The sequence below is a fragment of the Prunus persica genome, chromosome G1 (assembly GCF_000346465.2).
Source record: "Prunus persica cultivar Lovell chromosome G1, Prunus_persica_NCBIv2, whole genome shotgun sequence".
NCBI lineage: Eukaryota > Viridiplantae > Streptophyta > Magnoliopsida > Rosales > Rosaceae > Prunus > Prunus persica.
Genome location: NC_034009.1, coordinates 33,608,927 through 33,625,709, shown reverse-complemented (window position 1 = coordinate 33,625,709; position 16,783 = coordinate 33,608,927). Strand labels below are relative to the sequence as shown.

Sequence of the window (16,783 nt, the reverse complement as noted above, 5' to 3'; positions counted from 1 at the left end):
TTTAAGTATATATTGACTTAATAGGCCATCATTTTTAGCTTAAATCATATTTTGCACTAAAACCGATTTTTCATATTTTGATTTGGTGGAAATTTAATTTTCTAATATTTTTATTTAAATCCAAATAGGGGGTACTTCCTTATTTACATTGTAAACTTAAGTAAATGGAGTAATATAAAAATAAATGAAAGTAAAAGGACAAAGACATTTACTTAAATGTTGAAAATAGAAATAAGATAATATGTATACTAGTTGAGTAATGGGGCAATTGGAAGCACTTACAGAATGGAGAGAGAGAGAGAGAGAGAGAGAGGAATGTTGATGAGAGGAGGAAGAAAATAGGTGCATAAAATATTTTTTTAAGTCTGTGGCCAGCTGTTAGAACTGAATTGGTTTGGGATACTGAGGTGGATGCTGACAATGAAATTACTGTGACAGAAAAGTTTTTCTCCTAAATAGGACTCCATCCACCATTTTCAGAGCCTATTTTAGAGCATACCATTGAGCTTGCCCTAAGGAGTTGGGCTGATTGAGACCCAGACAAAGAAGTAGGGAACTTGCTTTCGCGTCTTTGCATGGTTAATTCCAAATTTGGATAAACATCAACTCGGTGGTGTCATGTGACTGGCAAATATAAGAATTCCTGTTCGTGGGGATAATGTCCCGGTCACTCTCCTGATTAGTCAACGAGTTACTTATTCTATTTGGATGAAGGCAATATTGATTGGGTCATTCACTCACTCCCGCTTAGGCGTCCAACTTTACCTTTTCCTTGGGCAAAAACTAGGAATCGAAATTATGTCACACTTGAGGCTTGACCCCATGTGCTTCTAATTCAAAACTTTTCATAATTATTGGCCCCATTTGATGTTCCAGTTTGAATTAGATTGAAATTGTCTCTAAGTCAATTTTTATGAGTCTCATCCTGTAAGATACAATATGTTGAGTTATTATCCAATTTAATAAGTCCAATCTCAATATCCGAAAAAACCATAACTTTTACCTATTTTAATTGAAATAATCCAGTTCAGTTCCACCCAAAAAAAAAAAAAAACAAACACGAATGAATTCAACAAAGTCAAGCCTGGGTTACAAGTGAAAGTGAAGCTTGACGTTTACGCATGCAACCAAAAAGCTGAGATCATGCGCGGATAACCCACATAATTCATCATTGTTTGTACAACAAACTAATACAGGCTACAGCACTAAATTTTTTACACAAACGATTCAAACAGGTCATGCATACAGAGAGAACAATATATAATACAAACACACAGGTGTAGATGGTGTCGTACAAATCTAGTCTCTAGGTGAAGGATTGAACTGCTGAAGAGGTGGTGACCAATCCTGATAGAAGGCCAACGATGAGAGCACTATTGTATGTGCTTGGCTCCCCTTGCCTCGAGTTGTTTCGGGCGTCCACGTAAGTTTCATTTAGGAATGGCCCACCAACAAGTGCTCCAACGGCTACATTAGGGTTGGGATCTTTTGTATTTAGATACTTGAAGCCTTCACGGCAGTTGGGCTTCTTATTGGCTGGGATCGAAGCTCCTCTATGGTGAACGTATTTTGGATATTTATCCCCATATCCAACAAGATAGCTCATTTTCAAAGGATTCTCTCCCAACACATAATTTGCCTACAAACAAAGTTTAGGAACACTTTAGTAAAGGAATAGCAGTTTCCCAAGGGTTTACGCACAGAATAATACTAGTCTTATCACATTTCTATACCACATGATGTGGCAGCTGGTGTGTACATACCACATCAGCTAATTAATGTGATTAACACCTTTTTTTTTTTCTTTATTAAAATATACTTCATTGATTTAATTGATGTGGCATATGATATGGACATGCTACATCATGTGATTTAGAAATGTGGGATAAAAATGTGGTAAGTATAGCATTACTCTTAGGCACACTATACTTCGCCGCCGAATCAGATAGCATACCTGAGATCTAGCAAATTTCCGAATATCTGATGCCTTATAGGAATCTCCATCACACTCTATTTTTGAAGTCCGAGATGTAAGCATGTAGTCACTATAAAGAGCAGCCAGGAAAGCAGAAGAAACCGGATGCTGCAGAGCATTCCATTCACTCACCCATATCAGACCATCTGCAACCATGATGGTAAGGTAAAATCAAGGAGAATGAGAGATGCCAGAAATAGAACTGAATAATTCTAACTCAAAATGATTCAGATCCTTAGGAGCATACGCAAACTAGCCTAGGATAGATTGAAAATAAAATAATGTTTCCAACCGTGGATATGCACTTCATAGCTTGCAAAATGTTCACACATCTTTGCTGTTTAGAGCTTCATCTTTGTCTAAGAGAAATATCACTATCTTTTGCATAATAGGACGCAATTGTGTTACTCACTCCCTATTTGATTTAAAGCCGCAAGTCAGCTACTATTTAAAAGGTAAGGGAATTTGTCTGGAGGGGAGGCTATTGAATTGGAATGTTGAAGAAGAGTTGATATATTTATGGATAACTAATCTTGAAGCTGGGCAGCAGGTGGAAGTCTCTTACTCTAAAAACCAACAAGGGAAAGATATGCACGATAATCCAAGTAATATGACAATAAAGAAAAAAAATTACTCTCTGTTCTGCTGTTTGTGGCTGTTGGAGAGTTTGGCAGGAGGCCACACATAACAGCCTCAGCTGTTTTCCTGTACTTCTGAAGGCCAGAATTGCCCGAGGTATCTTTCCCACCAAAGAAGCTCAACCTGGATAGCAAAACCTGCATGAAAATTGCAGAGTGCTCACACGACTGAGATAAATTTTTTACTTACAGAATAATGGTACAGCATCTTGCAAATGGACATCCTAAGAATATAGCTATTAAAAACAATTCAGGAAGAGCAACACATTGTCAAATCATACGTTTAGCCCGTTACAAGAGTTAAGGACAAGCCAGCACACAGTATCCTAATTGAATGGAAGGTTTCTCGGGTGAGTTGCATTTTACTGTGGCATATAACAGTTTAAATCACAGCATGCAGATATCTTAATTCAGGAACCCCAGTCATGACTCATGAGAAGACAAAACACAACCACAAAAAATAAAAAGGAAAAAATAAAAAATAAAAAAGAAAGAAAGGATAGTTCTCAACATACCTGGGTTCCTGCAAGCTTGTTATCCCAACTGAACCATGTCGGTTTACCAAATTGAGCAAACTCATCTCCATTGTCCCCTGTGACATAATCTAGGTATGACTGATCCCCTGTTGCATGGTAAAGCCAGGCAGCTGCCCACAGAAGCTCATCTCCATATCCTGTTGAGTTGTAAAATTCCTGGACCTCGGGGATGCTTTGACTGTAAGAGCCTCTGTTTTTGTCGGCAAAAGTAAATAATTGTTTGGCATGCTTAAGAAGTGCGGCTGAATATGTGGCATCACTTTTCTTAAAGACCAGAGATGCTGAAGCCATAGCAGCTGCAGTTTCAGCTGCAACCTCTGTCCCTGGAGAAGATGAGTTGATCTGTGTGAGTGGTCGCTTCCCGGTCATGTCTTCTGGCCTATTCCAACAATCATGGTCCTTTTTAGGGTCACCCACCTGCCCCATAGTATAAATTGGTAAAGAAGACACACTTCAGAAGCATTACTTGTAATGAAAATGGTTCAACATTAAGCACAGTAGTTTATCAGAATCATTACACAATTGTAGGTTCAAAAAGGAACATTCCTCAATTTATTCCACAATAAACACTAATATTCGTCACTAAATTTGGAAAATGATCAAGCAAATGACCCTTTTAAAAATCCTACTGTTAGCCTGGAATGCAGTATCACAATACAATGCTGAATATAAAATGGGAATGGGCAAGCATAAGGAAGAAACAGAAATGGGAACGGGCAGAATGGTTGGAAAGGTGTTTGAAGAGTGGTAGACGAAACCTGAATATAGAGCACATTGTCTTTAGGATGAGCATTAACAAGGAAGTCAGTGATCCACTTGAGGGAGCCTTGAGCAGTTTGTAACTGATTCACCGCATCCATTTGATCCCCATACTCAAGAATCGACCACGACAACACCGTGGCAGTAAATGCCATTGGAAAACCAAACTTCATGTGATCCCCAGCATCATACATTCCTTTGGACAAATCCAATTTCTCATCGCTTCCATCTTTCAGACCCGAATCCCCTCTCCATGATATCTTATTATCTACCAACTTACCCGCTATAACAATCACCCACAAATAAAATTTAGTTAGAAAAAACAAAATAAAGATCAAGGACTACAGTCTATACCAACTTTAGCAATTGGGTATTGGTTAATAGTAATAATTTGAATCAACTCAACAGTTACTAAGGAGGTTAATGCATTGCAAATTAGAGAAGAGATCAAACACTAAACCAATTTGAGCAATTGGGTATTGGTAATGTAATAATGTGAATTAACAGAAAGGTAAAGAAATTTAACACATTGCAAAATTTCAAAATGTAAAAGAAGAAAGAGAGCAATACAAATATCAAACACTAACTATACCAATTTTAGCAATTGGGTATTGGGTGATACTACAACAATGTGAATCAAGTGGACAGTTAGTAAAGCAATTGAACACATTGTAAATTCGAAATAAAAAAAGAAGAAAGAGAGAGCCTAGCGTACATTTCTGAACGTCGAAGAATTGCACAGCGAGTTTGAGAGCGTCAGAGTATTTCTGGGTAATGGCGCCTGGAGGGCCGGGGACGGGACCGTCGTCGTCGTCGGAGCTGTTAGATTTTTTCTTTACGATTGCGACGACAATGGCAGTGACAACGAGAGCCAGGACCACCAGCACCAGCAGCCATGCCCAACACCCCTTGGACCTTGATTTAGCTCCCATTGATTTTTGAGCTACAAACAATTAACCAAACCAACCAAAACACTAAGTAGAGAAGAGATCTATCTAGCACATTGTGACATACAATAATCGAGGTTTTGGTAGAAAATGTGGTTAATTAGAAACACAGAGTCTAATTAAGCATCGATTGGCGCTCCCTCGGATCGGAAACGCAGATATTTGTTTTTCTTTATTGTTTGTTGGACTGGGCGTTGCACCGACAACGCTACAAGGTTAATTTCACCGGCTTTTTCTGGGTTTTTTTGGAGTGTGGATTGAGTTTCTCCCGTACAATGACGGAAATGCCCCTCCAGGCAGGCTGGCAAACGAAGCTTGGGTTTGGCATTTGTGGCAAGCTGAGAGAGATGCCTAGATCTGTGTTAGACTAAGTCAAAGGTGAAGAAGACTCGTGACCGCCGTTGATATATCACCAAAGGAAAGGACCAGATGATTTTAACTGGCCACCGACAGGACGGTGAAACAAATTGACAGCGGATCCTAACCCCTGGCCCGGTAGTTGGGTTGGGTTTAAGGCCTTTTTTGGTGGGATATCACGTGTCTGCCATCCGCATGACGTGGCTAAAGTGGGCCAAATTCTGGTGCAATTGTGCAATCGGTTAGAGCGTTGTGGCAGGTCAAAATATTGCTTCATTGGACCAGCAGTCCAGTCCAATCATTTTCTTTTTTTTCTTTTTGTTGGAAAATATTTTCTAACACTAGTTTGCATTCTTCCGAAGAGTGCATGTAATATTTTGTTGACTCGAAGAACAAAAGAATGCATGTAATAATTATTTTAGGAGGGGATTATGTTTTCTTCTTTATTTTTTTTCTTTATAAACTCAAATATTTATAATTTAATTGGATTTAATCTTGATTTCTTACATTGGTGAAGAGCCGAAAGACGATGGATCCCTCCCACCCTCCCTGTGTTGCAACTTGCAAATTACAATCAATGAAGAAAATAATATAAAAAGATAAAAATTAAAACCAAAAGTTATGCGTTTTGCGTAAAGAAACCCGCTGCTTTCAAAAACCGTTCGTTTATTTCATAAACGCATCAAAAAATTAACCCTCTTATCCTCATCGCGTTTTTAGTTTCCCAGTGTCTTGTCTTGTACTAGTGTTTTCTTTTTGCCGATGAAGTCTTCTACTACAGTATCGGGTGTTCTGTTTGGAATTAATGTTCATCATCAGTTGTTTTTTTCCTACACCATATATCTAATTCGACGGCCGACATTTGAAGGCAGAGACAGCTCCCGATCATCAAGAACCTCTTTGATTCTTTTCAGGTATGTTGTTTCCGAAAATTCTCTGCCTTTGATCAATGCAACATTTCGATTGCTGAGCGAACGATTCAAACAATAATATTCTGTTCCACCCTATTTCAAGATTTAGTTTCTTGGGGTGACTGGAGTTTTCTTTTCATTTTTGATCAACCCAAGTGCAGAACAATTTCTAGTTCTTTTTAATAAATAAATAAATAAATTTTAGGTATGTATTGGTGAATCTTATAATTAAGTCAATGTAATCAGTTTTGCACCGTCGGACTGTTTATATCTTGGTCTCAGTGGTTGTGCATAGTAAAGCTCTAAGCTTCCAAAGCAATATTATATCATATATAAGCTGTTACCAACTTGATACTGAGTGAGTATTTACAGTTGAAGTAATTAACTAGTTCAATGACAATGTGAAGAAGCTTGGAAGATTAAGTTCATCGTCATTGCCGTCTATCTTCTTTGTTTAATGGGTAGTGATAAAAAAAAAAATTGGTCTTGCTCTGGTTCTGAAGTTTCTTTTGATATATCACAGTGATAGGGGTGTGTTTACCGAATAAATGGTTGTGTGTCAGTCGGATCAAGACCAATCGAGGGCCAAATGGACAACATTTTGCACCAAAATATTTGCAGATTTGCTGGTTGAGCAAATACGGAAAGGAAATAGGAGTAGCGGTGCTTTTTCAAAGTTAGCATGGAAGATTATCCGAGATGAATTCAATAGGCAGACTGGTCTCAAGTTTGATAAACAACAATTGAAGAACCATCTCGATGTTCTGAGGAAGAGATACAATTCTGTGAAGGCAATTCTTGATCACCCTGGCTTTACTTGGGATGCTTCTCAGTCTATGCTCCTAGCTCAGGATGATGTATGGCAAAAGTACATTGAGGTAGATTTTCTTCCCCCGTATAACTTCAATGTTTCATAAATACTATAAGGCTTGTAATGCCATCATATAAATATATATATGCATAGGCACATCCTGAGGCTGACACTGTCAGAAAGAGGGGCTGTGATATATATGAACAGCTATGCATTATCTTCTCATCAGACTCCGGAACCAATGTAAATCATGCCTTCATCGTTTTAGGAACAGCCGTGCATCAGGTACTTTTGTTCGTTTTCATGGGTTTTCTATGTCAACGTCATACATCATTTCCTTCCTCCTGCCTCCTTAGAAGTAATTAATACTCCCCTCATTTTAGATAGATGAAGACCCGCCCAGGGCCAAGTGGACTATGCCTCTTGAGAAGATATTTGTAGATTTGATGCTTCAGCAGGTTTTTCAAGAGAATAGGTCGAACAATGCTTTTAGCAACAAAGCGTGGAAGTACATATACCATGAATTTAACAGACAAACAAAGTTAAATTATGATAAGCAGCAGTTGAAAAATCATCATGGTGTTTTGAGAAGGTGGTACCACAGTGTAAAGTCACTTCTTAATCAGGATGGCTTTAGTTGGGACAAGTCTCGATGCATGGTAATTGCTGAGAATGATGTGTGGGCAAAATGCATCGAGGTTAGTTTCACTCTACATGAATCATACTTACATGAATTGCCTCTTCATTTTCCATAGTATGTTTCTCATCTAGTTGGATTTACAGAAGCATCCTGAAGTTGAGGCAATAAGAGTCAAAGGATGTCCGCATTATGAACAGTTAGACAGGATATTTTCAGAGTCAGGCAGTTCTGGAAATTATGCTTTCCCTGAATCACAGACAGCTGCTTCAAAGGTACTTGTTCTGTTCATTTCATTCTTAATCGTTGATGCAATGAAATTATTTACCAGATCTTTTAACTTGCACGGGTTTTGTTTCTTGGAATATATTGTAGATGGATAGTCCGCCTAGTGAAGATCAATTCAAGCAAGATCAATCAAGAGCAAAGTGGTCAGCACCACTGGATAAGATACTTTTAGACTTGTTGATTGAGCAAACTGGGCAAAATAAAATGTCCAACAAGAAAGCATGGAAACATATACGGGAAGAATTCAATTACAAAACAGGTTTGCAGTTTGATGGTGAACAGTTGAGGAATCACCAAAATGTTCTTAAAAGGTTGTACAACAACATAAAGTCGGTTCTTGATCAAAGTGGTTTTAGTTGGGACAATTCTCGAAATATGGTAATGGCTGATGATGAATTGTGGGAAAAGTACACCACGGTATGCCCTCTGCATATCTCATCTCAAGTTAATTTCCATGACATTGTCATTGCAATGACGAACATTGCTTGCGTTATTCTACTTGCAGGCACATCCTGAGGCTGAAACAATTAGAAACAAGGAGTGCCCAATTTTCAAACAGTTATGCACATTATTTTCAGAGTCAAAAGCTGAAGAGACATACGTCCTCTCAAGTCATGATGTGAAGCTGAATCAACAAACAGTCAATGTGGTGGGCACTCCAGAAACTGCTAGTGTTTCTGCTGAACCTGAACCTGCAGTCGATGAGGCATCATCGCGACTATCTGAAGAAGTGAATATGTCTAGTGGAAGAAATAAGCGGCGGATTAAGACACAAACGCTCAGCTCAAGTCGTCAGAGGAGAGTGTGTAGGGAAACTAGTAACACAAACGTGGATGCTGTTTCCCAACATGAGGAGGTTCCCTCAACAAACAAGAGAGCAGCAGGAGCAGCTGCTGTAGCACATAGTGGTGATCGATTCTCGATATCCAGTTGCATTGAAGTATTGAATGAGATGGCAGGGGTTGATGAAGAGCTTTATCTGGCTGCTTCAGATTTGTTCCAGGACCCTGACCGGAGGGAAACATTTATATGCATCAAAAATGAGATCAAATTGGCATGGCTTAAGGCCAAGTGTAAACATCTTTTGTAGTTGTAGATTATCAATCATAATCAATGATACTTTGATAGTTATATGTTGCAGCAATGCTTGTGTTATTCAGTTTGCATATCCTCTACAAGTATTGTAAGCTACCACATATAATAAAGATTTTAATTAAAAAGAAAAAACTGTCAGTTTGGTGTTTTTCCGATTATTAATCCTCCGGCAAATTGTTATTATTATTTACGAAATATGTATCACATCACATCTCTGGAAATATCAAATATTCATTGCCAGAACGCACCGTTTAGTGCAACGCGTCTCTTAGAGTAACTGATGCACGAGCGCCAACCGAACCAATCACGTCCTGCCATGTCCTCCGTCTCAATACACCTTGAAAGTTGACGAGAAGCATAAACCCCTCCCACATTTTTCTCCGATAGAACCAAAAAAAAAAAAGAAAAAAAAAGAAAAAGAAAAGAAAGGGGACTGGGAAGCAGAGGCTACTCTTTCAGGCAATTTCACGGCGATATCCCGGAGACAGGTAACCTCTTTCTTCCACTATTGGTTTCGTCGTCATTGTTTATTACATAGTCTTCCTCTACAGTCTCCGCCCCATTTTGTATTTTGATTTTTCTCTCGGAACGTAGGATTCTGTTACTGAATTCTCCAATTTGTTTAGCGTTTTGTATATAACATGCATAATATGTATAATCTGATTGTCTGGGAAAAACTTGTCTTTAGATATTATTAATTGGGATGTTTTATTCTTGGGGCATTGTAATTATTGTTTTTAGGGTTTTAATCTGCCTACATTCTGGTTGAATCAAGGGAATTTTACCCAATTTCAAATGAAGAGAAAGAAAAGGTTTTAGTTTTCATTCAAGGCATGTAAGTTCACACATTTCAATGCTGATTGGGAAATTTCTATGATACAATAATAAATTTATGATCTCTAGAGTCTGTATTTTCTAGTGTTTAGGATGATCATAGCATACTAATAAGTGGAATGTTATTGATTTCAGATGCACTTTTTGCAGTTGTAGATGGACAATGAAGGCAGTCATCAACCCAAGCAAGAACGTTCAAGGACTAGGTGGACAGCTTCCCTCGATAAGACATTCGCAGACTTGGTTGTTAAGCAGATTCAACTGGGAAACAGACCCAACAATGTCTTCGACAAGAAAACATGGAACATTATTCGTGACGAGTTTAACAGGCAAACAGATCTCAACTTCAACAACAATCAATTGAGGAAGCACTTGGATGTTCTAAGGACGCGCTTCTACGGTCTCAAGTCAGCTTATGATCAAACTAATGACTTCACTCTGGATGATTCTTGTTGTATCGAGTTTGCTCACCTGTGGGAAGACCTTGGGGTACAGCCTAGGCCTGAAACAATTAAAGTCAAGGACTGTCCCATATATGATCAGCTCTGCACAATATTCGCAGACTCAACCGCAGATGGGAAGTATGCCCAATCTAGTCACTATGGGGGGTTGGACAAGTCCGCCGGAATAGACAATGCAGGTTTGAGTTCTTATCCTGACTGTGAAGCCCCTCCTCATTCTGAAATCCCACCATCCTCAAAGCCTGTGCAAGGAAATGCATTATCAGCAGAAAAGGTGCCCAAGGTTATAGCAGAGAGAAAAAGGAAACGTCCATCTGAGACACACTCTTCTGAGGATCAAAGAAGCAGAAGGGATCAAGAAATATGTGATACCATGGCACAAGCCATGCGAGAGATGATTGCTGCCTCAAAGTTGAGGAGAGCCACGGCAATGCCTAGTGACAAATTTTCGATAACAAATTGTATTAGAGCACTGGATGAGATAGAAGGCATTGGCGGACAGCTCTACTTTCGGGCACTGGACCTGTTTGAGGACCCCAATTTAAGGGAGACCTTCCTCTCTTTAAAAGGCAATCAAATACGGTTGACTTGGTTGCAAGCCAAGTGCAGTAAAACTGCCTATGGTTAGAGGTTAGGAGATGAACTTTTTGGCTAAAGGATAGAGGTTAGAGGTTAGGGGTTAGGGTGACTTTTCCTTTTAGTGAAAACTTATAAAAATGGCACCTCATCTTCAATGACATAGCTAGGTTTTTATTATGATATATGGTTTCAGGATTGTTGGAAATTTGTTCACCCCTTGGAACTTGCAAGCAGCAGAATTGGGCATATATTTAACAATATAAGGAGTGAGTTTATCTTCAAAAAGACCTCCTCGGACCGCAAGTTCTTGGGACGAGAACCATTTGGGTACGGTGGCCTTAAGATAAACAAAAAGTCCCATATTTTTCAGATACCAAGTAGTTGAACTTGAGGCTCAACCATATCAACGAATTGAAAGAAGCATTCGCATGAGCTTGTACACCACATAAAATCTGGTTTGGTTTTACCATTAATGGGTTCCAAATTAGCAAGTCTCATTTTTATCTCTTAATAAGTAGGGTATTTTTTGTAACAATCGTTCCTCAACTATACTCGGAGTTACATTTTGGTCATTCAACTCCAAAAATAGTTACAGAGGTCACTTAATTAGGTGTTGTGTTGCACCATTAGTCCCTACCGTTAGAGAGACTTGACGGTAGGAACTAATGGTGCAACACAACACCTAATTGAGTGATCTTTGTAACTATTTTTTGGAGTTGAGTGACCAAAATGTAATTCCGAGTATAGTTGAGAGACCATTGCTACAAAAACACCCTTATTTATTTATTTTTTGTTATTTCATTTTTATAAATATTTAGAATGAATTTCCAAGTTTACCCATGGATTTAACGCAAAATAGACAGACTTGACGAAAGGGACTAGTAATGCAACACCATACATAATTGGGGGACACCCTTGTAGCTATTTTTGGGGTTGAGTGACCAAAATATAACTACGGATATAATTCAAGGACCATGGCACATGAAATGTGTATTACAGCAACTTGACTAAACTCATTACAAAACTAATCGGATTGTGCAGCATGACTTGGACGCTGGTAACAGAACCAAAGAAATACGGCAAGTGGCATTTGCAACCATTTATCTTCTGTACTCTCTTTGACGCCAATTAAGAATAAACTCCTCCTCTCTGCTACAAACAGTACACGCAGTACTGTCGAAAGATAGATCAGGTAAAGTCCATTTAGTTCTTGAATAAGCGTTTTAGAACCAGAAAGGGCAAACGAATGGTCAAATCATAAATCCAAAACACTAACTTGCAAGTACAACTGCACCTTCCAAAGATACAATCATACAGTGCCATGATCGTTCTCTTCCACATTCTGTTTTTTAAGTCTGTAAAAATCCAGCATTTCTTCCTCCACCGGATGGGTCTTGCCTACTATGACAAGACAATGAAGAGGTGCTCCAAAATCAACCGACTGCAGTTCCTTCATTGTACCAGAAACTATCTTCTGATCCTCACTTCCCAGCCGAGCAAGCCCAACACACATGGTGTTTTCATCATATGCTGCAAGATAATGCAAAAATCAAAACTACAGCAACTGGAAGTTGTCTTAAGTTGTGCACAAGCCAGACAATAGATAACATTTATGTTTGAAAAATTTGGGACCCTTACCAGATTCTCCTCGATTGTCCTCAACCTCCAAAAGCTGCTCAAGTGCAGTGTTTATTGACATATATCTAGGTGGTTCATACTGCTTCCTTCCTCTAAAAGATTCAAGGGGGGCAGAAAAAAGTAACTAAGCTTATTCAACAGCAGAAGCAAAACACATAAAAATAAAACACAGTAAATCCTTCCAAGCGAAAATCAAAGAGAAGGCAGGCAATCATTTGAACACAGACCTGCACAATGATTCCAGAGTAGGTTCCTTCACTCGTATATCTACAGTGAAAAATAATTTGTGATGAAAGTTTCTAGCAAGATAAGCATTGGCCGTGTCACACTTTAAACGAGGAAGTATGAAGAACTCAACCTAACAAGCAGAGAGTATGCAGTCCAAGCCCACGATTTTTTTGAATCTTCTCGTAAAAGCTATCTGGTCTCCAAGTTTCAGTGAAGAACGGAATTGAAACTGTCTCTCCATAGTGGTAGAGTTGCAAGCCACAGATTCCAACTGCATTCATCACTGATGCATTATGTACCACTTTGACATCAATCCCCAACTTCTTGGCTCGAACAACAAGATCAGTGTGAGTTGTAGCTCTGTGTTCCAGATCAAATTATGCAAGAAATGAGTGCAGTAATTAGCGTACAAAGATATTCCTTATTGCTTTTGGATTGTATTATCATAAGTCCTATATTCTACTTCTTTAAGTGATCAAATAACTCAATTAAAATATAAAGTTGTTGGGAACCAAATTTTAATTACTTCTCAAAAACAATTCTTTGGAAAGAAATATATAACATAAGAAGATGCCATTCAAAAGATAACCAAATTGAAAAGCCAAAACAAGGAGAATGCTCCACTTGTACACGTAGGAAGGAAAGAGGACATACCCAAAAGGATCTCCAACTACAAGGAAAGCCACGTCAGAAGCAGCAGCTGCACTTAGAATTTGGTCGGCCTTCTCCTCCACCGTTTCTCTATCTGCAAGTGTGACTGGTTTTCCATACAAGTTTTCCTGTCCATTGAAATTTCTTCAGAAATCGAACACGTTTTGCAAACAAATAGAGCAAGAGAGAGAGAGAGAGTGCGGCGAAAAGTGATACCAAAGTGGAAAGGCCGTCGGAAGAGAGACCAAAAGAGAGGAGGGATGTGTAGGCTTCTATGAAAATCTGGTCACATTTCTTCACTGCTTCTAAGCCTCTCAAAGTGATGTCTTTCTCGTCCCCCAATCCCAATCCTACGATGTACAACATCCCTCTCTTCCCAAACCCTCGCCTTGCAAAAACCCTAGTTGGAAAGCCAGGTACCACCACCCACACCAACGTTTCAAACTCTCACTAGTACTCAGAGGCGGCCAGAGGAAGACGAGTTAGCTGTCCAACACAATACGCATGGGCTGGGCTGTCCAAGTTCGGGCCTCGCCAACAAAATTTATTTAAACGTGGACGAGTTGGCTTAAGCCCAACCTATTTTCTTGTTTATTATTGTTGTATTTCTTTTAGTTAAATAGCAAGTCAAAGTGGGATGGCAATTTTCCCGTCTTCGTGAGATTTCAATCTTAATGGGAAATCGGCTATGGAGATGGGTTTGGGAAAATTTTTCCTCGTCTGATGTTAGAGGCGAGGCAGGGATGGTATTCTAATCTCCAACTCAAACACACCATGTTAGAATATATATTATTATTTTTTAAATATAAATATATCGTTAAGTGACTTCTAGTAGTCTACTACAGCTCCTCCAAAATTTTATATTGCACATATTATATTATATATTCAATTAATATATATATATATATATATGTCTAAAACAAAATTTACCCTAAATATGCTCTAACCTTTTTTTTTTCTCATTCAAAAATTATTTTTTGCAAGGAGATGGAACGAGGAACCTGATCCCCAATAAAGACAAGGATGGGAGTCTCCAATTTGAATATTATGCATATAAAAGCGAGAATGGAGGAAAAAATTAAGGACATGTTTACATATCAGTAACGTGTATAGAAAGAAAGGGAATGATTTCCCTCGCGTTTAATTGCAATCATGAATGAAAAAAATGTGAGGGCCCCACTTAAAAATCCGTAGTCACATCCCCTCAAAATCAGAAATCAGATTAACTAGGAAAGGGTAGTTCCCTCCAAAGTAAATTTAGGTTTTAACCATAAAAAAACTTTCACTTTTGAAAAAAGCCAAAACATTTTCAAAAAAGACATAAAAACCTCTCAACTTTCAAACTAAAAACATGCAAATGTAAAGGATTCTTTAGGAAATCCAAAAATAAATAAGAGCAATTTTGTCAATTTTAACTTCTTTTAAAAAATTTCTCTCTCCTTTGATCCAATTCTCATTCATTTTTTCCCTTACTACTTTAAACCCTAAAAGTAAAAACTCACGTTACTTTAATATTATCAAGATTATGCTTAGGTTATTATTATTTGATTTCGTTCAAATATTATTTGAAATTGGTTAGTTTACCACCACAATCTAGAGGAATATGGACATAAAACAAAAACTATTGACACTAGTTAGTTTAGCACCAGCTTTCGCTGATTGGTGTAAATTAAGCAGAGCATAACAAAACTAATTCTTGTTTCATCTTATTCAGAAATAAAACAAAAAGGAAGAGAATCAATCATGCGTGGATCAGATGAAGGTATGAAAGCAATTGGACACATCAATGTAGAAAAGGTGAGTAGAGAAAAGAACCAAAAACACTCGAGATTTCTTCTCAATATATATAATTCCTCTTTTTAAGTTAAGCATCCCTCAACTTGGAAGAGAATCCAATATCCCAGTTCTTCTTCTTCGCAGACTTCAGTCATCGTCTTTGAATTCTCTGTTCAAAACAGAACACAAGAACACAAAACATAAGTTAGTTGCCATTTTTTAAGAATCATATGCACAACAAAACCTAAAAACAAAAATTGCACTTGAAATGATCCCATAATAATAATAATAATAATAATATTAATACCTGCGATCAAGGTAGCGAGGTTGAATCCCAGAACCTTGGCATGTGGTGCAAGTAAACGAACCCACCCCGTCACAATTAATGCAGTTAGACACTTCTTTCTCATCCCCACCAAGCTCCACTACGACTGTGCCAGTTCCCGTACAAAACCTGCATTTTTCTGAGACAGAGAGGACCAAAACTACAACTTGTTTACAAACAAACTCACCATTCATTTCTATTTTCACAACATTCGATGAATTAAAAACACAGCTACTACAAGGAAGGTAAAATGGTTTACTTACTTGCACATATATAACTCTATATATTTAAACAAAAATTAAAGATAGAAAAAAACAGTTTCTTTATTACTTACGTGCGCCAGTTCCACTGCAAGGGAAGCATGGCTGAGTGTTGTCTCGCTTTGCCTGCAATTAACATTAACCTTAATTAGAAGCTGCTACTAGTATCTATTAAGTTTTATTAACACACCATTTTACTACAAACTTCATTAATTAATTATAATTTGATACATAGAGTAGAGGGGAAATTGCAATTACTCACAGCACTGTCAATTTGGGTTTCATAGAAAACCGGAATGCCAATCCCAACTGCAACACTCACCAACCCAACTGAGATTGCCACAACCTGAGATTCATGCTAATTTCAAATTCCATAGAAAACTCTTCCCGAATTTAAAAGAAATGTGTTCAAAATTGGAAAAGTAGTAGAAACATGATTTCGAAAGGAAAAGAGTGGAGGAAAGAACCGTGTTTTGATCAAGATCCAGAGCTCTAATGCATGGATAGGACCTGGGCGACCGTTGATTTCCTGCAAATTTGTGGGATATACATAAAGAAGAAGGAGACGTGGAGAGCTTGAGGGGGCAGCAGAGGAAGGGAGAGTGAAGGCGGGGAATTGAGGGCGCTAGTGACATTTCCAGGTCAATTTTCTGGTATACAAACTACAAAAAAAATTAGTAAGACCTGGAAGTCCACGAGAAATATGGCAGCATTTTACTTGAAACTCAAAACTGAACAAGACAGAAAGAGAAACACAACGCAATGGTATGATGGTAGAAACGAAACCAAGGACCAAGCGCTGGTGGATTTGGATATGTGGGGTTCACAGTTGGCTCTCATATCAACCACCAGACAGCCGAGTGGAGAGCTTTGTCTATCACAAGTTCACAACACAAGCTCAATGTTTTCCTCTACGTGGCTCCATCCTCGGCTATGAAATTGTATTCTTTGGAATTTAGATGGGTTAAACGAAGCCCAATAGTCTGGCCCATCTCAATCTTGATGGGCATATAACCAGCAAATGTATGGGCTTTCAACATTGTCAACAATACATACCACGTCAAAAGTTAAATAAAA

At 38.3% G+C, this 16,783-nt stretch overlaps 5 protein-coding genes across 9 annotated transcripts; 2 read left to right on the top strand and 3 right to left on the bottom strand.

Annotated features, from left to right (window-relative positions):
• Window positions 1,051-5,193, bottom strand: LOC109946619 (endoglucanase 10). The gene is made up of 6 exons (XM_020555005.1): window positions 4,624-5,193; window positions 3,908-4,191; window positions 3,129-3,566; window positions 2,610-2,751; window positions 1,955-2,121; window positions 1,051-1,639 (listed from the first exon to the last, which is right to left on the bottom strand). The coding sequence occupies exons 1-6, from the start codon at window positions 4,838-4,840 to the stop codon at window positions 1,307-1,309; spliced, it is 1,581 nt and encodes a 526-aa protein (XP_020410594.1). The 5' UTR covers window positions 4,841-5,193; the 3' UTR covers window positions 1,051-1,306.
• On the top strand, window positions 5,368-9,003 carry LOC18788619 (L10-interacting MYB domain-containing protein). 2 transcript variants are annotated; one of them, XM_020555000.1, is made up of 7 exons: window positions 5,368-6,126; window positions 6,687-7,001; window positions 7,088-7,219; window positions 7,318-7,632; window positions 7,718-7,846; window positions 7,947-8,276; window positions 8,365-9,003. In XM_020555000.1, exons 2-7 carry the CDS (start codon window positions 6,960-6,962, stop codon window positions 8,947-8,949), a joined length of 1,533 nt encoding a protein of 510 aa, XP_020410589.1. In that variant the 5' UTR covers window positions 5,368-6,126; window positions 6,687-6,959; the 3' UTR covers window positions 8,950-9,003. The 2 variants fall into 2 exon arrangements, with proteins under 2 accessions (XP_020410589.1, XP_020410588.1); XM_020554999.1 differs by having other exon boundaries at window positions 6,647-7,001.
• Window positions 9,193-11,339, top strand: LOC18788622 (L10-interacting MYB domain-containing protein). 2 transcript variants are annotated; one of them, XM_020555002.1, is made up of 2 exons: window positions 9,193-9,442; window positions 9,939-11,339. In XM_020555002.1, exon 2 carries the CDS (start codon window positions 9,945-9,947, stop codon window positions 10,875-10,877), a length of 933 nt encoding a protein of 310 aa, XP_020410591.1. In that variant the 5' UTR covers window positions 9,193-9,442; window positions 9,939-9,944; the 3' UTR covers window positions 10,878-11,339. The 2 variants fall into 2 exon arrangements, with proteins under 2 accessions (XP_020410591.1, XP_020410590.1); XM_020555001.1 differs by having other exon boundaries at window positions 9,924-11,339.
• LOC18792326 (probable diphthine methyl ester synthase) lies at window positions 11,703-13,814 on the bottom strand. 3 transcript variants are annotated; one of them, XM_020555004.1, is made up of 7 exons: window positions 13,562-13,814; window positions 13,349-13,473; window positions 12,825-13,054; window positions 12,694-12,733; window positions 12,467-12,558; window positions 12,105-12,358; window positions 11,703-12,001 (listed from the first exon to the last, which is right to left on the bottom strand). In XM_020555004.1, the coding sequence occupies exons 1-6, from the start codon at window positions 13,709-13,711 to the stop codon at window positions 12,138-12,140; spliced, it is 858 nt and encodes a 285-aa protein (XP_020410593.1). In that variant the 5' UTR covers window positions 13,712-13,814; the 3' UTR covers window positions 11,703-12,001; window positions 12,105-12,137. The 3 variants fall into 3 exon arrangements, with proteins under 3 accessions (XP_020410593.1, XP_020410592.1, XP_007222108.1); XM_020555003.1 differs by having other exon boundaries at window positions 12,123-12,358; XM_007222046.2 differs by having other exon boundaries at window positions 11,703-12,358.
• Window positions 15,018-16,720, bottom strand: LOC18789715 (protein SPA, chloroplastic). Its single transcript, XM_007225907.2, has 5 exons — window positions 16,174-16,720; window positions 15,969-16,052; window positions 15,781-15,832; window positions 15,429-15,585; window positions 15,018-15,290 (listed from the first exon to the last, which is right to left on the bottom strand). Exons 1-5 carry the CDS (start codon window positions 16,339-16,341, stop codon window positions 15,269-15,271), a joined length of 483 nt encoding a protein of 160 aa, XP_007225969.1. The 5' UTR covers window positions 16,342-16,720; the 3' UTR covers window positions 15,018-15,268.